Below are 21,317 nucleotides of genomic sequence, written 5' to 3' on the forward strand. Positions count from 1 at the left end.
CATACATAATCTGCTTACTGTGAGCCAGGCAAGTATATCCCAAGTGTGTTTTATCTTCATTGAATCCTGCCAACAGTGCAAGGAGGTATCCACTATTACTATTTCCATTTTTAATTCAAGTAACTAAAGGCACAAAGAATTAAAGTAATGTGGCACAGATCTCAGTGCTAGTAACAGTCTGAGGTGTCTCCCAGTTCAGGGTGTCTGGAGAGTTGCTGCCTTCACACAGATTCTTCACCATTTTGCTACTTTTCTCATTTTTCATAGTGGAGCATGTATAATTTTCGGTGTGGATGGCAAATAGCCATCTTATATTGTAATTATTTTTAAATCTCTTCTGAGTTGTGTTAATACAATATACACTGTAATCATATGTGGCTATTTACATTAGAATTAGAAATAAATGCAATTAAATTCAGCTTTTCAGTTACAATAGCCATATATCATATACTCAGGAGGTCCATGTGGCTAATGTTTCCTGCATTGGAGAACACAGATCTAGAACATTTCTATCATTGTAGAGTTCTATTGGACTCTGCTGCTTCAGCCCATGCTGCTCTGTACAGTGCTCTGCATTCCCTTGTACAAACGCGAGCAAAGGAGCCTTTCTTCACTTTGGAACAAAAGAGAACAGTTAAAGGCAAAAGGCAAAAAATACCAGTACCAAAATATAAGCTAGCAAGGAACCTTAAATGAGTCCCATCAAGGCAGCTTGAACTCTACTTGGCTTTGCTTCAGGCTTATCCTATAAGTTTGTGTCATAACCGTTCACACATATGAATTGAAAACTGTGGCACAGTGACTTCCACCTGTTAGTGAGAACTATGGCTAGAAATTTCAAATGTGTTTATTGGATCCTGTTGTTTTAAAAGCTTTATTGTGGTTTACCTTTAAAGGAAAGTGGTAGGAGGCCACAGTAATAATTTCCTATTTCTGATATCTTTAAATATTTTTAAAGGCTAATCATCCTTAAAGGTTGAAAAATTGTCACACTTTTAAGGAAAATTGCATAATGATGATGTTGCCATAAAATATTACTTATATTGTCACAATTTTATGAAACTACCCAAGAGACAGTATCTTTTCCAAACATTTGGTAATCAGTGATATGATAATCGTCTATTTATGACTGGTTGATTCTACATATTAATTCCCATTCAACCAGTCAAAATATATGAAAGATGCTTGAGATATCAGAGAAAAATGTGAGTTGAGTTTGTTCTTATACTGTGAATATACGTATGTGTCTGTATAATACTGTCCAAAAGCCTAGTGCACATTAGTTATGAGAAATGAAATGTTTATAAAATGTATAACCTTACAACATATGGTATTTTGCTTGTCTTAATTTACATAAAACTGTGTTGAATGCAGGAAGAGCGAACCATGCTAGCAAAAGAGCTTTCTTCACTTCGAGACCAAAGGGAACAGCTAAAGGCAGAAGTAGAAAAATACAAGGAATGTGACCCGCAAGTTGTGGAAGAAATACGTAAGTTTATATCACACCTAGAAGGTTTTTTTAAATTTTTTTTTAAGTTTTAGAGTGAGGGGAGGAGCAGAGGGAGAATCCCAAGCAGGCTCCATGCCCAGTGTGGAGCCAATCAGGGGGCTTGATCTCACAACCCTGAGATCACTACCCAAGCCAAAACCAAGAGCCGAATGCCAAACTGACTGAGCTACCCAGGCACTCCCTTTTTTTTTTAATTTAATTTAATTTAATATTATTCATTTATTTTTTTTTTGATAGCACACACCTGAGGGGAGAAGCAAAGAGAATCTCAAGCAGACTCACACCTTTAAAGTTTTTTACTTTGTCAATGAGACTTCGTACTTCTAGTTACCTGGTAACCATTCTCCATGTATATGAGAAAATCAAGCCATGAACAGTTTTAATATTGCATTAGTGTTTCCATTAAAGAGTCTTAAGGCATTGGATAGTGATAACTCTGAAATTATAAGCATTTTAAGAAGAAGAACGGTAGATAGGGTAGGAGGATAAAGACAAAAACTAAGTTTAGGAAACTGAGAAGTCAGAAGAATTAAGTTGCCCCCAAGTATATTGACTCGAGAACAAAACCCACCATTATCTTCTAGGTGAGATAATACCAAAAATATGATGTTGCAAGTTACAGAAAATCAGTCTGTGCATTGACTTGTCTTTTGAACATACCAGTGATGTTTTCCTCTACTTTAAACCAATCTCCAAAGCTTTATTTTGAATGATTTTAATATATTTATATAAAGATATAAATTTGAACATTTAAGAAAGTAAAAGAGTACGTTATAAGGATACTTCATCTAATTGCTTAGGAAAATATGTGTAACTTTCATCACATTTTTCTGTCTTTTTTTTTTTTTTTTTTTAAGATTTTATTTATTTACTTGACAGAGAGAGATCACAAGCAGACAGAGAGGCAGGCAGAGAGAGAGAGAGGGAAGCAGGCTCGCCGCTGATCAGAGAGCCCGATGCGGGACTCAATCCCAGGACCCTGAGATCATGACCTGAGCTGAAGGCAGCGGCTTAACCCACTGAGCCACCCAGGCGCCCCCACATTTTTCTGTCTTAACCTGTCTTTTCATTTAGGGAACTTTCCCTAGTGAAATGTTTATAAAAGAAAAACTAATAGTATGTGATTGAAGGCTTTGAGAGAAATCAAAAATATTTGGTACTTTAAAATTAGCTTGAGAATAATTTGATTATAATTAAGTTGTTCCTGATGTTCATCTTTGCAATTAAAAAATATTTAAGCAGTTTAGTTCGTGTAATCTGAAATTAAACTCAGAGACAGGTCACTGGTTTGCACATCTCCATGAGGCATTAATCCCATACATGTAGTCCCCAGTCTAGATGTGGTATGTATTGGTCCTGGTTCAGCCAGAGTGACTGAGAGGTGGAGTCAGAAGAACCTCTCCACCCCTGAACTAATCATTTTCTGTAAATCAAGTATTTAGTATTTAGAGAGACATGTTAGCTCTTTCATGTTGCCTATAGATTAATTCATTTATCATTTATCAGCATCCTTCAGAAAAAGGTGCTAACCAAATCTGCTACAAAATTAACCAGTTTAATCAGTCTTGAGGTTTTAATTAATATTAAATGACCTTCTGTGAACACAAGTACTTCAAAGCAGCAAGAGGCAATTAGGAGTTTACTATGAGAAAGCTAGGCCTGCTCATGAATCATCTTTAAAAGGAAGTGCATACTGCTTGTTAAAAAGGACATCAACTGTGTCATGAAAGAAAACTTTGAGAACAGTTTTCTTTCCCAGATTGAATGCCTTCAGGTAATTTAGTTTTAGGATCAGCGTGTCTGTGCCCTCTAACAGTTCATCATGAAAATTCTGTTTTCACAGTTATCAAATCTGATCCTTTGTATATATTACTCTAACTTGGTTCTGCCTTCCTTTGTGATTTCAGTGTTGTGTAGTTAGGGGACTTTTTCCTTGATGATTCCAATTCTTTGCTTACCCAGTTTCATTATCTTTTCTTTCAAGAACTTAAAACTCACAGCCATACCCAGTCAAGGCTCTGCTTTTCTACTTTGTGGCCCCCATTATATTGCCATTGCTCTTTCCCTGGGCACATGACCATGGCTGACATCACCTCTCCTTATGACCTCCTATTTTCACAGTCCTTTTCATAACTTTGATTACTTCTGATCCCTGAGGAATCGCTAAAACTTACTTAGTCTTACAGAACTCCTCTGACCTGCCCCGATGGTGATCGTCTTGAGGTGCAGGAAATCCACAAGGGCAGAGAACTGTGCCAGACTGATTCACTGAGAGGGAAGATATTTATTTCAGGCATGTGATTTCAGATGTTGCCATCCCTTGTATCTCTGAACCAAGCGGCAATTTTGGCATTTGCCTCACCTCTTAGAGAGCTGATGAAATTTGATGGAAGAAGTTTCAGGTTATATAAAGGATGATGAATTTTGTGAAGAGTAGCATAGCGTAGTTGAGGAGGAAGTTCCAGCTGTATTGTATACTGGTTGCTTGACTCTCTTCTCCATATTAACCCTTGTGGTTGGTAATTTATTTCTGTCAACCTAAGGAAAACATGTCAGTGTGTATGAGTATTAAGCAGGCTATGAGGTCTAAGTCAGTGAGAAGAAAATGTTTTCTGGATAACAGTGAGTTAAGAAACTTTATCAGGGGGCGCCTGGGTGGCTCAGTGGGTTAAAGCCTCTGCCTTCGGCTCAGGTCATGATCCCAGGGTCCTGGGAATCAGGCTCTCTGCTCCGCAGAGAGCCTGCTTCCTCCTCTTTCTCTGCCTGCCTCTCTGCCTAGTTGTGATTTCTCTCTGTCAAATTAATAAAATATTAAAAAAAAAAAGTTTATCAGTTTTCATCAACATAAGACCTAGGTTATCTTTTTCTATTTGATTATGTAGTCGCATAAGATGGGTCTGTATTTGGAGCCCGTAGAATTTTGTAATGATGAATTCATGTGTATTAATTTTTGACATTTTTACCTTGTGCATGTCTGATCTTTATAGGGGAGTGAGAGAATAAGGGTCCTTCCTGGCTTTGTATTATTTTTATTTCACTCCATTAAAAATTTATCTATTTTAATAAAATACATTAATTATAGAGAATTTCAACTTATTTAGTAGATAGAAGTTATGTAAGATAATTTTCTTATTCCCTAAGTATATTTTAGATGTGAAGGTAGGATATTTTTTCCTGTGGAAAGCTACCAAACTATAATCAGAAGGAAAAAAATCTTATCAAAACCTGTACACCTAACTTTAGACTAACTTCAGTTCATACTTTTAGAGAGAAATGTCCATTTCTTCTGTTTTAAAATTCAGAACAGCTAACAAATAAAATTTTATTCAAATGTGACACTTTTACTTCCAGACAAAATAGAGTAGTAATCAATGAGATTTATCTGCCCACCTGAAAAACAACATTTCATAAAATATATGAAAAGGGTTTTTAAGATACATGATATCAGACAATAAAGGACAATGATTCTTAGAGAAAGGGAAGCAGACAAAGTAAGTCTTAAAATTGTGTCAGCTTGTTTCATTGCATTTCTAGGCTGTGGCACAAGAAAGGAGAACCTAGGCAGAACCCTGCAAAGGGTACTGAGAATCAGAGAGACCAGTGTTCCTAGAGTTCACAGGACAGCATACTAGAGAGAAGTTTCAAAGAAAGAGATCCCTGAGTATCCACAGAGGGTTCCGCTCAAGTATGCGGTGAATGCAAGTGAAATAACTACCCAAAGCTGGGGAAAGAACAATTTCAGAGAATTAGAGGGAACAAGTGCCTGACACTCACATGGGACCAAGAATAATGCCTATTCTCACCAGGTAAATTGGAAAAATTTATAGTTCACAAGGCATTAGGTGGAGCACTCCAGAACATCTTGCATCCATTAGCAAGCATTAATTACCCCTAGACTGCTTTGTTCTCCATTCAGCTCATAGACCATAACAGCCAAGTCTTGAAAACATCCAACTATTTCAAAGTAACTTAAATGCACCCCAGAATAAAACTAAGGAATATTTATAGGAATACAAACATACCCAGCACCCAACAAAATAAAATTCATAATGTCTAGCATATAATGAAAGATTACCAGGCATGCAAAAGGTAGGAAAATATGTTCCTTAATGAAAAGAATAATTCTTCAATCAAAACTGACCCAGAACTGACACAGATAGTAGAATTAGAAGATAACAACATTAAGAACTATTATAAATGTATCATATAGGGGCACCTGGGTCACCCAGTCAGTTGGCGCCTGATTCTTGGTTTTGGCTCAGATTGTGCTCTCATGGGTTATAAGATGGAGCCCTTCATCAGGGCTCTGTGCTCAGTGGATATTCTACTTGGGGAGTCTCTCCCTCTGCCTTTTCCCCTTCTCCCTGCTTGCGTTCTTCCCCTATCTCTAAAATAGATGTAAGTCTTTAAAAAAAAAATGTATATGTTCAAAAAGTTAAGTAGAAACATGGAAGATCTAAAAAAAGACCCATGTTAAACTTCTGGAGTTGAACACTACAATGTCTGAAATGAAAAATACACTGGATTGGGTTTAATAGATTAAACTTTGCAGGAGAAAGGATTCGAGTATTTGAAGACACAGCAGTAGAAACTATCCAAAATGAAACCAGAGAGGAAAAATAAAATTTTTAAACGAAAGTAGCATCCATGACACGTAGGACAACAATTAGTGACCTAATATATTTGTAATCAAAGTCCCAAAAGGAGTGTATGCTGGGGGGGGAAGGTGTATTTGTGTGTCTGTATCTTGGGAGTGTGTATGTATGTGTGTGCGTGCATCCAGGCCTGAAAAATATCTGAAGAAATAACTATCAGAAGAAATAAAGACTATTATTTTTCAAATTTGATATAAACTATAAACCCACAGATTCAAGAAATTTAAACATTTAAGTTGTAAATGGCACCGATTTCCTTATTACTAAAGCTAGAGAACTTTTTTAGATTTTAACCCCTATTCCCCCAAATGAGATTATTTCCTTTTCCCAAAGAGATTATTGTTTGTTTGTTTGTTTTAAAGATTTTATTTATTTATTTGACAGACAGAAATCACAAGCAGGCAGAGAGGCAGACAGAGAGGGAGAGGGAGGAGGAAGCAGGCTCAGAGAGCCTGATGTGGGGCTCGATCCCAGGACCCTGGGATCATGACCTGAGCTGAAGGCAGAGGCTTTAACCCACTGAGCCACCCAGGAGCCCCGAGATTATTGTTTATAAAACATGCTTCTTTTTTTTTTTAAAGATTTATTTATGTATTTATTTGACAGAGAGATCACGAGTAAGCAGAGAGGCAGGCAGAGAGAGAGGAAGAAGCAGGCTCTCCGCTGAGCAGAGAGCCTGATGTGGGGCTCGATCCCAGGACCCTGAGATCATACCTGAGCTGAAGGCAGAGGCTTAACCCACTGAGCCACCCAGGTGCCCCAAAACATGCTTTTTGATAATGAAGGGTTTCATAGGATTTTGGTTGTCATGTTCTTGCAGAACAGATTACAGTGGATTAAAGGATTATGAGTTTCACAAATTGATCTTAATAAGATTTGTTTCTTAATAGTGTGGTTATAGCACCCATGTTACAATAATCAGGCTAATCTCTAAATTTATCATGATTTATTTTGAAACAGTTTTTCTGCAGATAAGAGCTATAACATTTATATTCATGTAGACATAGCTATGTATAATCTTTTACTTATTTCTCACTAATTCTTGCAGGAAATATTTATATTTCATCAGACAAGTTGACTTATTGATATCTACATTAAATAAGTTTTAGCAAGACTGGTTGCAAATATCTAAGAAATGAGAAGTCAAGCAATAATATATAAAAAATGAAATTTAATTTTAACTACTTTGACCATTATTTAAGGTCAAAATAAGTTGCGGTAAAAATTGAATCCTACAAAAATACTTGAAAGTAAATCTTAGAAGTACTTAAGAAATTTTCTTAGAAATGCCAGGATGACAGTGAAAATGATGTAAGGACCTCTAAAAATTTTCCTTCCATGAAAGCTGGCAAAAAATGTCACAACTTTTCCAGACTTCTAGAAATTCACCAATGATTTGCCTATTCAAGAAAAAATGGCTGTATCTCAGCAAGAATAATAAGCTTTATGGTGTTTTAAGTTGTCCTATTGCCATCCCTTACTCTCTAGCTCCGCACTAACCTTAAAAAATAACAGCGATGCATTCCTGGTATCAGAGGGAGTAAAATGGAACTGGAGCTCTTTACGACCCTCATTTACCCCAAATTGTTACTATTTGACATCTTCGGTGGTTTTCTGAAAGCCACCAATAGGAAGGATTGTCCTTATTTGATCTGGCTTGTAGTATGACCAGTGCTAACAGCCTCTTTTGGGGGAGCATTAGTCTAAAACAATTACAGGCAAGAGTTTTAACTTCACAGCTATTTTAGTTGGCTTAACAGTTAAGCCAAACAGTAGACTAATCAAAGAGCTTAAAAGGAGAGGCTGGAAGAGATGGTTCATATGTGCCTTGAAAAGCAACATGTTTTTGGAAATATAGAAGGCCATATGCATCCATAGGACTGTGCACCTTCTCAGGAAAGTCCTCAGAAGTCCCTAAACTCCCACCTCTAGCAGACTGTAGCACTCTGCATACAAGAAGTAAAGGCCAAGGCAGAGTTGTAAATTGCCTAGCTGAGTGTTGAATCCTGCCCCAACACACATACGAAGCCTCTCAGCAAACACTTCGAGTTTTAGTTCAGGTGTTTAAGGAAACCTCTATTCAATTATTAGCTGCCTGGTAAGCAAATTAGAGACTTTAGTGGCCATACATAACAAAGAATACAGACTTTACAGAATTAATTCAGAGAAATCACTGAACAAACAAGCCAAAAACAACAGCCCTGGGAAGGGGGGAGGGAAGTATCTGATTTCCAGAGTTGCCACATTATATTATTTAAAATGTCCAACTTCCAACAAAAATTTGCGAGATGTACAAAGGAAGCATGGTTCATGCACAATGCATGATGTTGGACTTGCTAGACTGAGAATTTCAGTCAGCTATTTTAAATATGTTACAAGAGCTAAAGAAAAACATGTCTGAAGAACTGAAGGAAAGTCTGAGAATGAAAACTCACCAAGTATAAAATAGCAGCAAATATACAGAAATTAAAAAGAAATGAGATGAAATGCTAGAGTTGAAAACCATAATAACTAAAATGAAAATTTCACTCAGGTTTAACAGCCAATTTAAGCAGACAAAGGAAAGAATTAGTAACTTGGAGATAGTTCAATAGAGGTAATTCAATCTGAGGAACAGAAAGAAAAAAGAATGAAGTATTGATGGAGTCTCAAGAGACCTGTGGCACACCATCAAGAGTACCAACATATACATAAAGGAAGTCCCAGAAGGAGAGGGGAGAGAATGGGACAAAAAATAGTTTTTAAAAGATAAATAAATAAGAGCTGAACCTTTCTCAAATTTGATGAAAAACAATCTATACATCAAAAAAACTTAACAAACTCTAATTTAGGACAATTCTAAAAAGATCCACAGATAGGCTCATCATAATCAACTTGTCAAAAGGTAAACAGAGACTCTAGAAAGCAGCAAGGAGGTGACTCATCATACAGAAGGAATTTTCAATCATATTAACAAGTTGTTTCTTATTTGAAGCCATAGAGGCCAAAGGCATTGAGATGACATATTCAAAGTGAGGGGGGGTAGAATAACTGTCTACCAAGATTTCTATATCCAGAAATATTTTCCTTCAAAAGAGAAGGACAAAGTAAGATAGTCCCAGGTAAACAACAACTGGAAGAGTTTGTCACGAGCAGACCTGCCCTAAAAAAATATGGGAGTCTTTTTCATTGAAGTAAAAGGACACTAGATAGTGACACAAAAAAATAAAGCATACTGGTAAAGTCTACTTCATAGGTAAATATAAAAGACAATATATATGTATTTTTGTTTTTATCTCTTTAGGGTTCTCCTATTTGATTTAAAATACAGCTGCATAAAACAATAATAAGCTATTTTTGTTGGACACACAATATATAAAAAATAATTTGTGACACTAACAATGTGATTGTCTCATTAGACAAAGGAAAAATATTTGACAAAATCCAACACCCTTTCATGATACAAACACTCAACAAACTAGGAAAAGAAGTGAATTTCCTCAATTTTTTTTTCAAAGTGAGTTTTCTTTTTTTTTTTTTAATTTTTTTAAGATTTATTTATTTATTTGACAGAGAGAGAGATCACAAGTAGGCAGAGAGACAGGCGGGGTGGGGGGGGGAAGCAGGCTCCCCGCTGAGCAGAAAGCATGATGCAGGGCTCGATCCCAAGACCCTGAGATCATGATCTGAGCCCAAGACAGAGGCCTAACCCACTGAGCCACCCAGATGCCCCAAATTTCTTCAATTTTTAAAAGGGCATCTATAATAAATCTAAAGCTGATATCATATTGAATGCTTTCCTCAAGTCTGGCCTCCCTAACACTTCTATTCAACATTGTACTAGAAGTTGAAGCCAGGGCAATTAGGCAAAAAAGAGAACTAAAAGTCATCCATGTTGAATAGTAAGTGAGGTCAGCAGGTTGTAGGGTACAAAAATCAATATACAAATATCACATGTATCTTACATATTAACAATGACCAATCTGAAAATAAAATTAAGAAAAAGTGTATTTACAGATGAACAAAAAATTAGTCAAGGAAGTTCAAAACTTACATGGAAAACTACAAAACACTGAATGAAACTAAAGACATATAAACAGAAAGACCTTCTGTGGGGTGCCTCCATGGCTCAGTTCGTTAAGCAACTGCCTTTGGCTCAGGTCGTGATCCTGGAGTCCCTGGATCGAGTCCCACATCGGGCTCCCTGCTCCACAGGGGCCTGCTTCTCGCTCTGATCTCTCCCTTTTCATGTGCTCGCTCTCTCTCACTCTCTCTCTCTCAAAAAAATGAACTAATTAATTAAAAAGACATTCTGTGTTTATAGAAAAACTAAAATAATTGTTAAAAGACTTAATATTGGGGGCGCCTGGGTGGCTCAGTGGGTTAAGCCTCTGCCTTTGGCTCGGGTCATGATCTCAGCGTCCTGGGATCAAGCCCCACATCGGGCTCTCTGCTCAGGGGGAACCCTGCTTCCTCCTCTCTCTCTCTGCCTGCCTCTCTACCTGCTTGTGATCTGTCTGTCAAATAAATTAAAAAAAAAAAAAAAAGACTTAATATTGTTAAGATGAATTTCTGTATCCTTGGATGAGGCAGCAGTTTCTTGGTTAGGACACCAAAAGCGCAAACAACCGAAGGAAAAAACAGATCAATTTGACTTCATCAATATTAACAACTTTTGTGTATCAAGTTACCTTACCAAGAAAGTAAAAAGAAAACCCACAGAATAGGAGAAAATATGTACAAATCCTGTACCTGACAAATGTCCAATATCCAAAATGTGTATATTTTTAAAAATTACAGCTGAGCAATATTTAAAAACCCAATTTAAACATTGGCAAATTATTAATTTTTCCAAAGAAAATATACAAATGGTCAATAAGTATAGGAAAAGATGCTCAGCATCATTAGTTATTAGGGAAATGCAAATCAAAACCAAAATGAGAAACTATTTCACAATGCATAGGATGGCTATAATAAAAATAATGGAAAATAATTGTTGGTGAGGATGTGGTGAAATCGGAACTCTTAGTTTGCTGGTGGTATTGTTAAAATGATATAGCCACTTTGGAAGACAATTTATCTGTTCCCCAAAATGTTATAGTAGAGTTACAATTTGAGCCAGCAATTCCACTCCTAGATATATATATCCAATTCAAGAGAATTGAAAACATGTTCACATAAAAATTATTAAATTATTCATATTAGCAATAAACAACCCAAAGGTCCATCACCTGATGAATGACTAAACAAAATGTGGTATATCCATGCAATGGAATATTATTTGACAATAAAAAGGATTGAAGTATTGATACATGCTACAACATGATGCTAAGTAAAAGAGGCTAGTCACATATTGTATTGTTTCATTTATATGAAATGTCAAGAATAGGGAAATGTGTTGAGATGCGACGTAGATTAATGGTCTCCAGAGGCTATGGGGAAAGAGAATGTGGAATAACTACTCATGGGTATGGGATTTTCTTTTGGGTGATGAGAATGTTTTGGAATTAGGTAGTGGTGATGGTTTTACAACCCTGTTCTAAAACCCACCAAATTATGCACTTTAACATGGTGAATTATGTAGTATATAAATTATCTTTCAATAAATAAATACCATCATAATAAGTAGTATTTGTGCTCAGTTGATCATGGCACTGTTATATGCTATGTAGATTAACTTGAGAGACATAGACATAGATAATTTAATAGCAAGACATATAATATAAATTTTTTAAAGTCAGATTCATTATAATCTAATATATATACTCTAAAATTCTTATCATTAAATTTAAATTATTTTATCCTCTCGATGTTCTAATTACTTGAGAAACACATCTCACACTTACCTTTAAAGGAACAAGTACAATAATAATGGATATTTAAGGGAAATTCTTTACATTGACTATTCATGACTAATACAATTGAAACTAAAATTTGAGAAGTTAAGCGGGATTGTTGGATACAATATGTCACTATTTGAACTTTTTATATAAACTCTTATTTGTATAACATTTTGTTCATGTTTTTAAAAATCTATAAATAGATGAATATGACTATTTATGAAATTATTTTTTCAGGTCAAGCAAATAAGATAGCCAAAGAAGCTGCTAACAGATGGACTGGTGTGTATTATAATGGTACTGATAAGCTATAGTTAAGCTTTTCCCACACTTACTGTGATATGAAATGCAGAAGCTATTGTGCCTAGTTTTGTTCAAGAAAAGACCTTTCCAGAAGTGTATGTATTAAGTTTTATTTTTTGTTTTTTGTTTTTTTAAGATTTTGTTTGGTGGGGCTCCTAGGTGGCTCAGTCAGTTCAACATCTGTATTAGGCTCAGGTCATGATCCCAGGGTCCTGCTCAGCAGCAAACCTGCTTCTCCCTCTCCCACTCCCTCTGCTTGTATTCCTTCTCTTGTTGTCTCTCTCTCTCTCTCTGTCAAATAAATAAATAAAATCTTTAGAAAAATTAAAAAATAAAGATTTTGTTTGTTTATTTTTAGAGAAAGAGTGCACACAAGTGTGAGCAGGGGGAGGGACTAAGGGAGAGAGAGAGAATCTCAAGCAGACTCTGCACTGAGCCTGATGTAGGGTTCAATCCCATGATACTCATGACCTTAGCCAATACTGAGTTATACATTTAATTGAGTGAGTCGTTCAGGCATCCCTGTATTGAGTTTTTATTAAATTATTACATTAAATCATTTTAGTTACTTAAGTTTATTTTTTTTAAGATTTTATTTATTTATTTGACAGATCACAAGTAGGCAGAGAGGCAGACACAGAGAGAGAAGGGAGGAAGCAGGCTCCCCGGTGAGCAGAGAGCCAGATGTGGGGCTGGATCCCAGGACCCTGAGATCATGACCTGAGCCTAAAGCAGAGGCTTTAACCCACTGAGCCACCCAGGCACCCCTACTTAAGTTTATTTTTTAAAAAATCGTACTGTGAGTCATTTTGTATATAAAATACAATGTATTTTTGTAAAACCAACGACTGTTTACAGTTTAACTTTTGTGTAATATTTCCTAGATAAGTCACTTGGGCTAATTACTTAAGATTTATGATTTTAGTACAAGATAAAACTTCAGGAATTTCATGAATCCTAAAGATTTGTCTTCTTTTTCATAATAATAATAGCTAACATTTGTTGAGGGCGGGACTATAAGTCGGGCATCACAAAGAGTACCTGTGATGCATTCTCATTTTATTTCTGCAACAATCTTGTGAGTTAAATAGGATTATCATCCCTAATTTTAGCAATGGAACTGAGGCCACTGGAAGCCCATGGTGACACATGGGCTAGGCAATGAACAGGAATTAGAATCCAGCTTTTCTGATCCCAGAGTCCAAGCTCTTACTACTACATGATATTGTCTTCTCTGTATACCTGCTTTCATATAAATACTTCATTAATCCATTTGCCAATGGATATACACTCTGGTCTGCACCAGAGATGTTCTAAGAAATGAGAATTAATAAGGTATCTTCCCCTGTGTCTTAAAGTGTAGAAGACAATTAATAAGGATTGTTATCAAATATATACAGGTATGATCAGTATTGTTAAAACAGGTCTAAAAATTACACTGACATTTTTCTAGTGTTCTAAAGTAATGGTAATTGAACTTTTACCATCCTGGTAAGAGTCTGTAACACCTTCACATGTACCACTCATCATCGTTCTGTTTCTCTGGGAGAGTATGGGTAAAATTGTATTGACACAGAGATGCTGAAAATTTAAAGTGATGCCTTGAGTAAAGGTGATTAGTCACTGGATGTACAAAGGTTTGAGCCAGGTTTCCTGACTCTGTGTCGAGGCTTCTGTATGTCACACAACGTTCACGAATCACGTGTCCTTGTCTATTTTAGAATTAAGTAGGTTGATAAAATAATTGTAATTGTCCTTTCATTCCGATAAATTTGCAATCTTATTTATTACAAAGTAATACATTTCATAAATATTGTAATGTTTTAGTGATGAGAACAGATGAGGTAAAAACAGCAAACTAACATTGACTAAAAGAGAAAACTGAGATGTATGTCCAATAACTATAATTAAATAATAAATACAGTGATATCAATAGAAAATTTGAGAAATACAAAACTTTGAGCAAGGAAGACAAGTGGACTCATAGGTTAAAAATAAGACAGTGATTTCCCCCAAAAGCTCTCAGCAAAGCAGCTCAGTAAGCAATAGGAACAAGCAGCCTTTGTATATGGTGAGAAGAACTTCACTTTGAAAGGAATGCGGATTGTGTGCTTTAGCTGCTGTATCACTTACTGAACTTCTCTGAACCTGCTTCCTCTGTGTAGATTATATCTACCTTACGTTTTGGGAGAATTAAATAAAACAGTTTGTAAGCCCTTTCACACAATGTTAGATACATAGATAAACAAATACTCCCCCTTCCTGTTCTTGTCCTAATAAATCCTTTCATGGGGGTGCCTGGGTGGCTCAGTGGGTTAAAGCCTCTGCCTTCAGCTCGGGTCATGATCCCAGGGTCCTGGGATCGAGCCCCGCATGGGGCTCTCTGCTCAGCAGGGAGCTTGCTTCCTCCCTTCTCTCTCTCTGCCTGCCTCTCTGCCTACTTGTGATCTGTCTGTCAAATAAATAAATAAAATCTTTAAAAAATCCTTTCATGTTTTCCACTTGATCATAAATGTCCAGTTATGAAAAAAAGGAATAATTTGAACTTTTTCCCCTTATGTTATTAGTTGAGAAAGAACCTGAAACTGTTAAAATCATGTAGGAAGAAGGGATATTTTTAGCATGGCAGAAACAGCTGTTGGAAGCCTTATTTCCATTTGAAGTTACAACTTGATCCTTCCAATTTAAAAGTGTTATGAAAAGCATGGAGTTTAAAACAAATTATACCTCAGAAAACCAACCTGTCTTCAAAACAAAAAGAAAACATCAGTAATACTTGTAACCAGAGATTGTTACCTACTTATTAGTTAAGGTTTTGCTTTCTTTTTATCTAAAAAGTTTCTTAAAATGTGTTTAGAATGGAAGATAGTTACTGTTAAGTAATTCATTATTTCAGTTTTATAAAATGAGAGATGACCTTAAGGTATAAATATAACTGGAAATATCACGTCTAAATGATTTGTGGCATTAAATACACCTTAAATGTGATTTAACAACTTATATAAAATCTTGCATAATAATTAAGATAGTGGAGTTTTTATGACTTTGTGTGAGAGGCATCTCTGAGTGAGGAGGGGGATAGATGTTGTAAGGTCCTAAACACAGATTCATGTTTATGATTTTGCCCATCTTTATTTCTGCATATATCCTGGGGATGCCACCATGGAAATAAACAGAAATCCTACTATTCTTAAGGCTGTTTCTTTAAAGGAAAAAAAAATACAAACTATTTTTTATCCATTTATAAAAATTTCCACATAATAGGAAAATTTTATTTGACAGGGAATAAATTATCAAGATCGCAGGTAACATTGTCTTGAAGGCAGACATCCAGCAGGCCAAGACAGGTTTAGTCAGTCTTTTTGAGTTGGTCCATGAAGCATTGTTGTGGATAGGCCTGCGTTTGTTCTTCTGTTTGTTTTACTCTTTGGAGATTTAATTGCTTCTCGGCCTTTTTGCAGAGATCAAGTGTAATCTTTGGATGTTTATAATAAAATGGTTCCTTGCATTCATGTGAAGCAGCAACTCCTTCCTGCTAAGCCTGTAACCCTACTGTGCTGCCTTAGTTTTTTCTCTCCTGATCCAGGCTTGAAGTCTGTTCCTTCATGCTTCCTACAGTGTTGCATCTGTTCTCTCATTTGCTGGCAGTCTTTCTATGCTCTTGGAGCCTGTTCTGGAAGCTATACGCATAATATTTTCTCTTTATACGTAACCCTTTGGAATTATCTAGTAGTAAGTTAATGTTTCTCTCTCAACTCTTGTGTCAGCTTGAAGATGTAGGCTGTCTACCTTATAGGTACCTGTAATAACTTCATACCTGTCTCACGCAGCAGTGGGCCCCATGTAAGTATTTAACTGTGACTGACAAGAATGTATGGTTACGTAGACTCTAGGAAAATGAAACAAATCATTCTGGAGTGCCTCTTAGTGGTCTCTCATAGGTCCCCAGGAAAACTAAAGATTTGCTTTAAATTGTTACATAAAGATTCATTTTTTAACATCTGCTGATATTCCATTACAGTTTAATTTAAAAAACTGGGGATGTTTTGTTAACATTATCCTATTTGATGGAATAGTAGTCACTTGAGAAACAAACTTCATCCCAAACATGTAATTATTATTTGATACTTGGAATTAAATTTCCTAAAATGATATATTTAAAGGTGATCAAACTTTAATCTGTTAAAGGTAACAAATTACCCTTAATTTGTTAAGGGTAACATAACAAAATATAGACATAGCTCAGAGATATTACAGGTTTGTTTCCAGACCACTGCAGTAAAGTGAATATTGCAATAAAGTGAGTCAAATCAATTTTTTGCTTCCCAGTACAGATAAAAGTTATGTTTTTACTATACTGTAGTCTATTAAGTATACAATAGCATTATGTCTAAATAAGTAAGGCACATACCTTAATTTGAAAATAATTTATTGCCAGAAAGCGTTAACTATCTGAGCTTTCAGTGAGTTGTAATCTTTTTGCTGGTGGAGGGTCTTGTTTCCAGGCTGATGGCTGCTGACTGACCAGGGTGGTGGCTGCTGAAGGTCACAATGGCTGTAGCGATTTCTTAAAATAAGACAACAAAAAAGTTTGCCACATTGATTGACTCTTCCATTCACAAACAATTTCTCTGTAGTGTATGATGCTGTTTGTTAGCATTTTATCCACAGAACTTTCAAAATTGGAGTCCGTTCTCTCAAACCCTGCCCCTGCTTTAACAACTAAGTTTATGTAACACTGTAAATTCTTTGTTGGTCATTTCAACAATCTTCACAGCATCTTCACCAGGAGATTTCATCTCAAGAAATCACTTTCTTTGCTCATCCATGAGAAGCACCTCCTCATACCTTCAAATTTTAACATGAGATTGCAGCATTTCAGTCCCATTTAGGTTCCACCTCGAATTTTAGTTCTCTTGTTGTTCCCACCACATCTGCAGTTACTTCCTCCGCTGAAGTCTTGAACTTCTCAAAGTCATCCTTGAGAGTTGGAACCCACTTCCACCACACTTGTTAATGTTGATATTCAGACCTCATATATCATGAATGTTCCTAATAGCATCTAGAATGGTGAATGCTTTCCAGAAAGTTTTTAATTTACTTTGCTCACATTCATCAGAGGAATCACTCACTATCTATGGCAACTATAGCTCTATGCAGTGTATTTCTTAAGAAGATTTGAAAGTCAAAAATACTCTTTGATCCATGGGCCACAGAATGGATGTTGTCTGAGTGCACAGGCAGAGTGGATCCTTCAGGGCTTAATTTGAACAGAGTCCTTCAGGGCTCTAGGATTTTCAGAATGGTAAACGAGCACTGGTTTCAAGTACAAGTCACCAGCTGTGTTTGGCCCTAACAAGAGAGTCAGCCTGTCCTTTGAAGCTTTGAAGCCCAGCACTGACTTCTCCTCTTTAGCTATGAAAGTCCTAGATGGTGTCATCTTTCAGTAGAAAGCTGTTTCATCTATATTGAAAATCTGTTGTTCAGTGTATGATCTTAGCTAGATCTTCTGGAGAACTTGCTGCAGCTTCTCCATCAGCACATGCTGCTTCTTCCTGCACTTTGATGTTATGAAGATGGCTTCTTTCCTTAAGCCTCATGACCCAGCCTCTGCAGGCTTCCAACTCTTCTTTCTGCAACTTCTCCAACTCTCACTTCCCAGCCTTCAGAGTACTGAGGAGACTTAGGGCCTTCCTCTGGATTAGGCTTTGGTTTAAGGGAATGTTGTGGCTGGTTTGATCTTCTATCCAGACTACTCCAATTTCTCCGTATCAGCAATGAGGCTGTTTCACTTTCTTATCATTTGTGTGTTCACTGGAGTAGCACTTGTCATTTCTGTCATGAACTCTTTCTTTGCATGTACAACTTGACTGCCTGGCACTAGGGGCCTAGTTTTCAGCCTATTTGGCTTTTGACATCCTTCCTCACCAAGCTTAATCATTTTTAGCTATTGCTTTAAAGTGAGGGATATGCAATGTTTCCTATCCCTTGAACACTTAGAGGCCGATGTAGGGTTTATTCATTGGCCTAATCTTAATATTGTTGTGTCTCAGGAAATAGGGAGGCACAGAGAAATAGGAGAGGTACAGAGATGGGAGAACAGCCAGTTGGTGGGACAGACACACAAAACATTTATTGATTAATTATGCTATCTTATATCTTATATAAGTGCAGTTTGTGGTGCCCCAAAACAATTAAAATAGTAACATCAAAGATCAATGCTTATAGATCACCAGAACAAACATAATAATATTAATGGAAGAGTTTCAAGTATGTGAAAATTACCAAAATATGACATAAATATATGAAGTGAGCAAATGCTATTAGAAAAATGGTGCTAATAGATTTCCTCTATACATGGTTGCCACAAACCTTCAATATGTAAAAACTGCACTATCTTTGAAGTACAATAAAGTGAAGTATAATAGATGAGATTAGATACTTAGATTCTTTTTACTTTTTCTTTTATTACATTGGAATAAAGATTTAACCATAAATCTTTGTACATAATTTATTTTGTTTCCTTGGGATAAATCCTTGTAGGTAGATACAACACCTCTTCTGTGGTAAAATGCATTTTAAATTCCCCCAGAGGACACGGAAGTCTTAGTCTTAAGATAGGAGAACTATCTTCTATTCTCCTCTCCCCTTCTCCTCACACTGACCTGATTATCTGGGAACCATCATTATCTGTGGGATAAGGAAAAAGGTCTAGAGAGAATGTGTACCCTTTGGGAACAAGAGCAATTTAATTCCTGAGCCTCTGCTGTGGAAATGTTGGAAGAAACACCATTGTTATCCTTTCCCATTTTTGGATTATTCCTAAATTGAGTATTCTTTAATGGCAGCTAATCTGCTACATTTTTAAATATGCAATCTCATTGCTCAAAATACTAATTAAAGAATATTCTTTCTTCGGAAATGAATTGCTATTACTTTTGAAAATAAAGCACACTTCCTATGTTGACACTTCTGAAGGTAATAGAAGTAACAAAAAAGAATATTATATTTAACATGTTTTATGATTGTGTTTTTAATTCTTAAAAATATTTCTCAATTTTCTTTATAGATAATATATTTGCAATAAAATCTTGGGCCAAAAGAAAATTTGGTTTCGAAGAAAATAAAATTGATAAAAACTTTGGAATTCCAGAAGATTTTGACTACATAGACTAAAATATTCGACGTTGGTAAAGGATCTGTGTACTTGTGAATATGTAATTTTTAAAATGTTATTCAAATGTACCGAGTTGCCATTTACCTATAATTGTGTTTATCATTTAATTAATTTTAAATAAAGTACAAAGTGGACATGGTTTTCACTTTTTTTGATCTATCAAAAGCAGGATTATGACCATATTCCCAGGTGGTCATCCAAGTAGGATAATGCAAATAAAACCATCTACAAATAATTTTTTAGGGATCACAGACATCATGACATAATAACATTTTTTTAGTTTCACTCAAATATTAAACATTGAGAACTAAGGGTAACTTTGAAGGTCCTATTACAGACATATACCCACACATAAATACTTGGAAAAAAACCTTTAAAACTTTAATGGATACTCTACTATTTTTCATTATTTAGTGGAAAATGTATGTCGTTGATTTTCACTATACTGCATCATGTTTGTGAATTTCCTATAGAAAAAAATACAAAATGTTGGTGTACTCAAGTTTAGAGTTAGGTAGTAATTTCTCAGTCATGAAAACTTCTTTTGACTTTTTGATGCCTTTTACTGTAAAGAACAAGCATGTGACCCTTTGTCCCGGCTTATGCACTTTTTATAAGATACAGTGGCATTAGCCTGCCACACATCACCAACTGGAGTTTAGGGATTTTCTTTTTTTCAACTACATTTTTAAAAACTAATTAAAAATAATTTGTTTTGTGTGTATAACTTTTTTTCCAAGTCAGCTTGGGTATTTAGAGTATGGGCAGGCACTCTAAGAAAAACTTAAAAAAAACAAAACTTATGTATGTAATGCTCTTTACTCACATGCCTTAATTTTTTCTCATACTAATTTTGATGTTCTTTTAAGTAACTTGAATAAGATACCCCATATGTCTGAAATGACTAAACACCATCCAAACCATTTGTTGGTGAATCTGGCCTTTGTATTGCATGGAGTCGCTCTGGGCCTTCTTAATTACTTCCTGGAGGTTGGGGGAAGCAAATTGGTCCATCTTTGTTCTTTGTTCTCAAGGCTACGTTATGTTGCCTTAGGGCAACAGCTCTTTTCACAGGAAAAAGTATTTGAAGTGAGAGACAAAAGGACAAAAAATAAAAATAACCAGTCATAAGCCTTTCCCAAAAACACCAATTGTGGAAATTCCAAAATTTCTCAGACACAGTTCGCTATTTACTAGAAAATATACTTCTTTGTTTAAAGAGAGTGTATGTATGTTCCAAAAGGAAGCCATTTCTAATGATCCCTTCTAAGATTTTAGGTACCTTTGTAAAACATGAAGTATAATTAGCATATAGTATTATATTAATTTCAGGTGTACAGGGTAACAATTGGACATTTGTATAATTTGCAAAATGATCACCACAGTAAGTCTAGTTACCATATAAAGTTATAAAAAAAATTTTCTTATGATCAAAACTTTTAAAATTTACTCTTGGCAACTTCTAAATTTGCAATGATATTATTGGCTATAGTCACCATGCTGTGCATTACATACATTACATCTCCATGACTTATAATTTATATAACTGGAAGTTTGTACCCCTTGATCCGCATCGCACATTTCGCCTACTCCCCACAGCCTCCCCTCTGGTAACTACCAGTGTAGTCTCTGTATCTATGAGTTTAGTTTGGTTTTGTTCTGTTTGCTATTTTTTTTTAGACTCCACATACAAGATTCCATGTATTTGTCTTTCTATCGGACTTATTTCACTTAACATAATACCATCTAGGTCCATCTATATTGTTGCAAATGGCAAGATTTCATTTGTTTTTATGGCTGAGTAGTAGTATTTTGTACTACATCTTTATCCGTTCATCCGTTGATGGATACTT

General features: G+C 35.7%; 1 protein-coding gene across 4 annotated transcripts in view; it reads left to right on the forward strand.

Annotated features, from left to right (window-relative positions):
• MND1 (meiotic nuclear divisions 1) overlaps positions 1-21,133 on the forward strand; it is a 71,100-nt gene extending 49,967 nt beyond the window's left edge. For 2 of the 4 annotated variants that reach the window (XM_045997679.1, XM_045997683.1), the window contains 3 exons: positions 1,375-1,489; positions 12,222-12,281; positions 19,357-21,133. In XM_045997679.1, the coding sequence (XP_045853635.1) occupies positions 1,375-1,489; positions 12,222-12,281; positions 19,357-19,463 (282 nt within the window). In that variant the 3' untranslated portion in view covers positions 19,464-21,133. The remainder of the gene's footprint in view (positions 1-1,374; positions 1,490-12,221; positions 12,282-19,356) is intronic. The other 2 variants (XM_045997680.1, XM_045997682.1) reach the window with 2 other exon arrangements.
• The last annotated feature ends 184 nt before the right edge of the window (positions 21,134-21,317 follow it).

Source organism: Meles meles, chromosome 2 (genome assembly GCF_922984935.1).
Source record: "Meles meles chromosome 2, mMelMel3.1 paternal haplotype, whole genome shotgun sequence".
NCBI lineage: Eukaryota > Metazoa > Chordata > Mammalia > Carnivora > Mustelidae > Meles > Meles meles.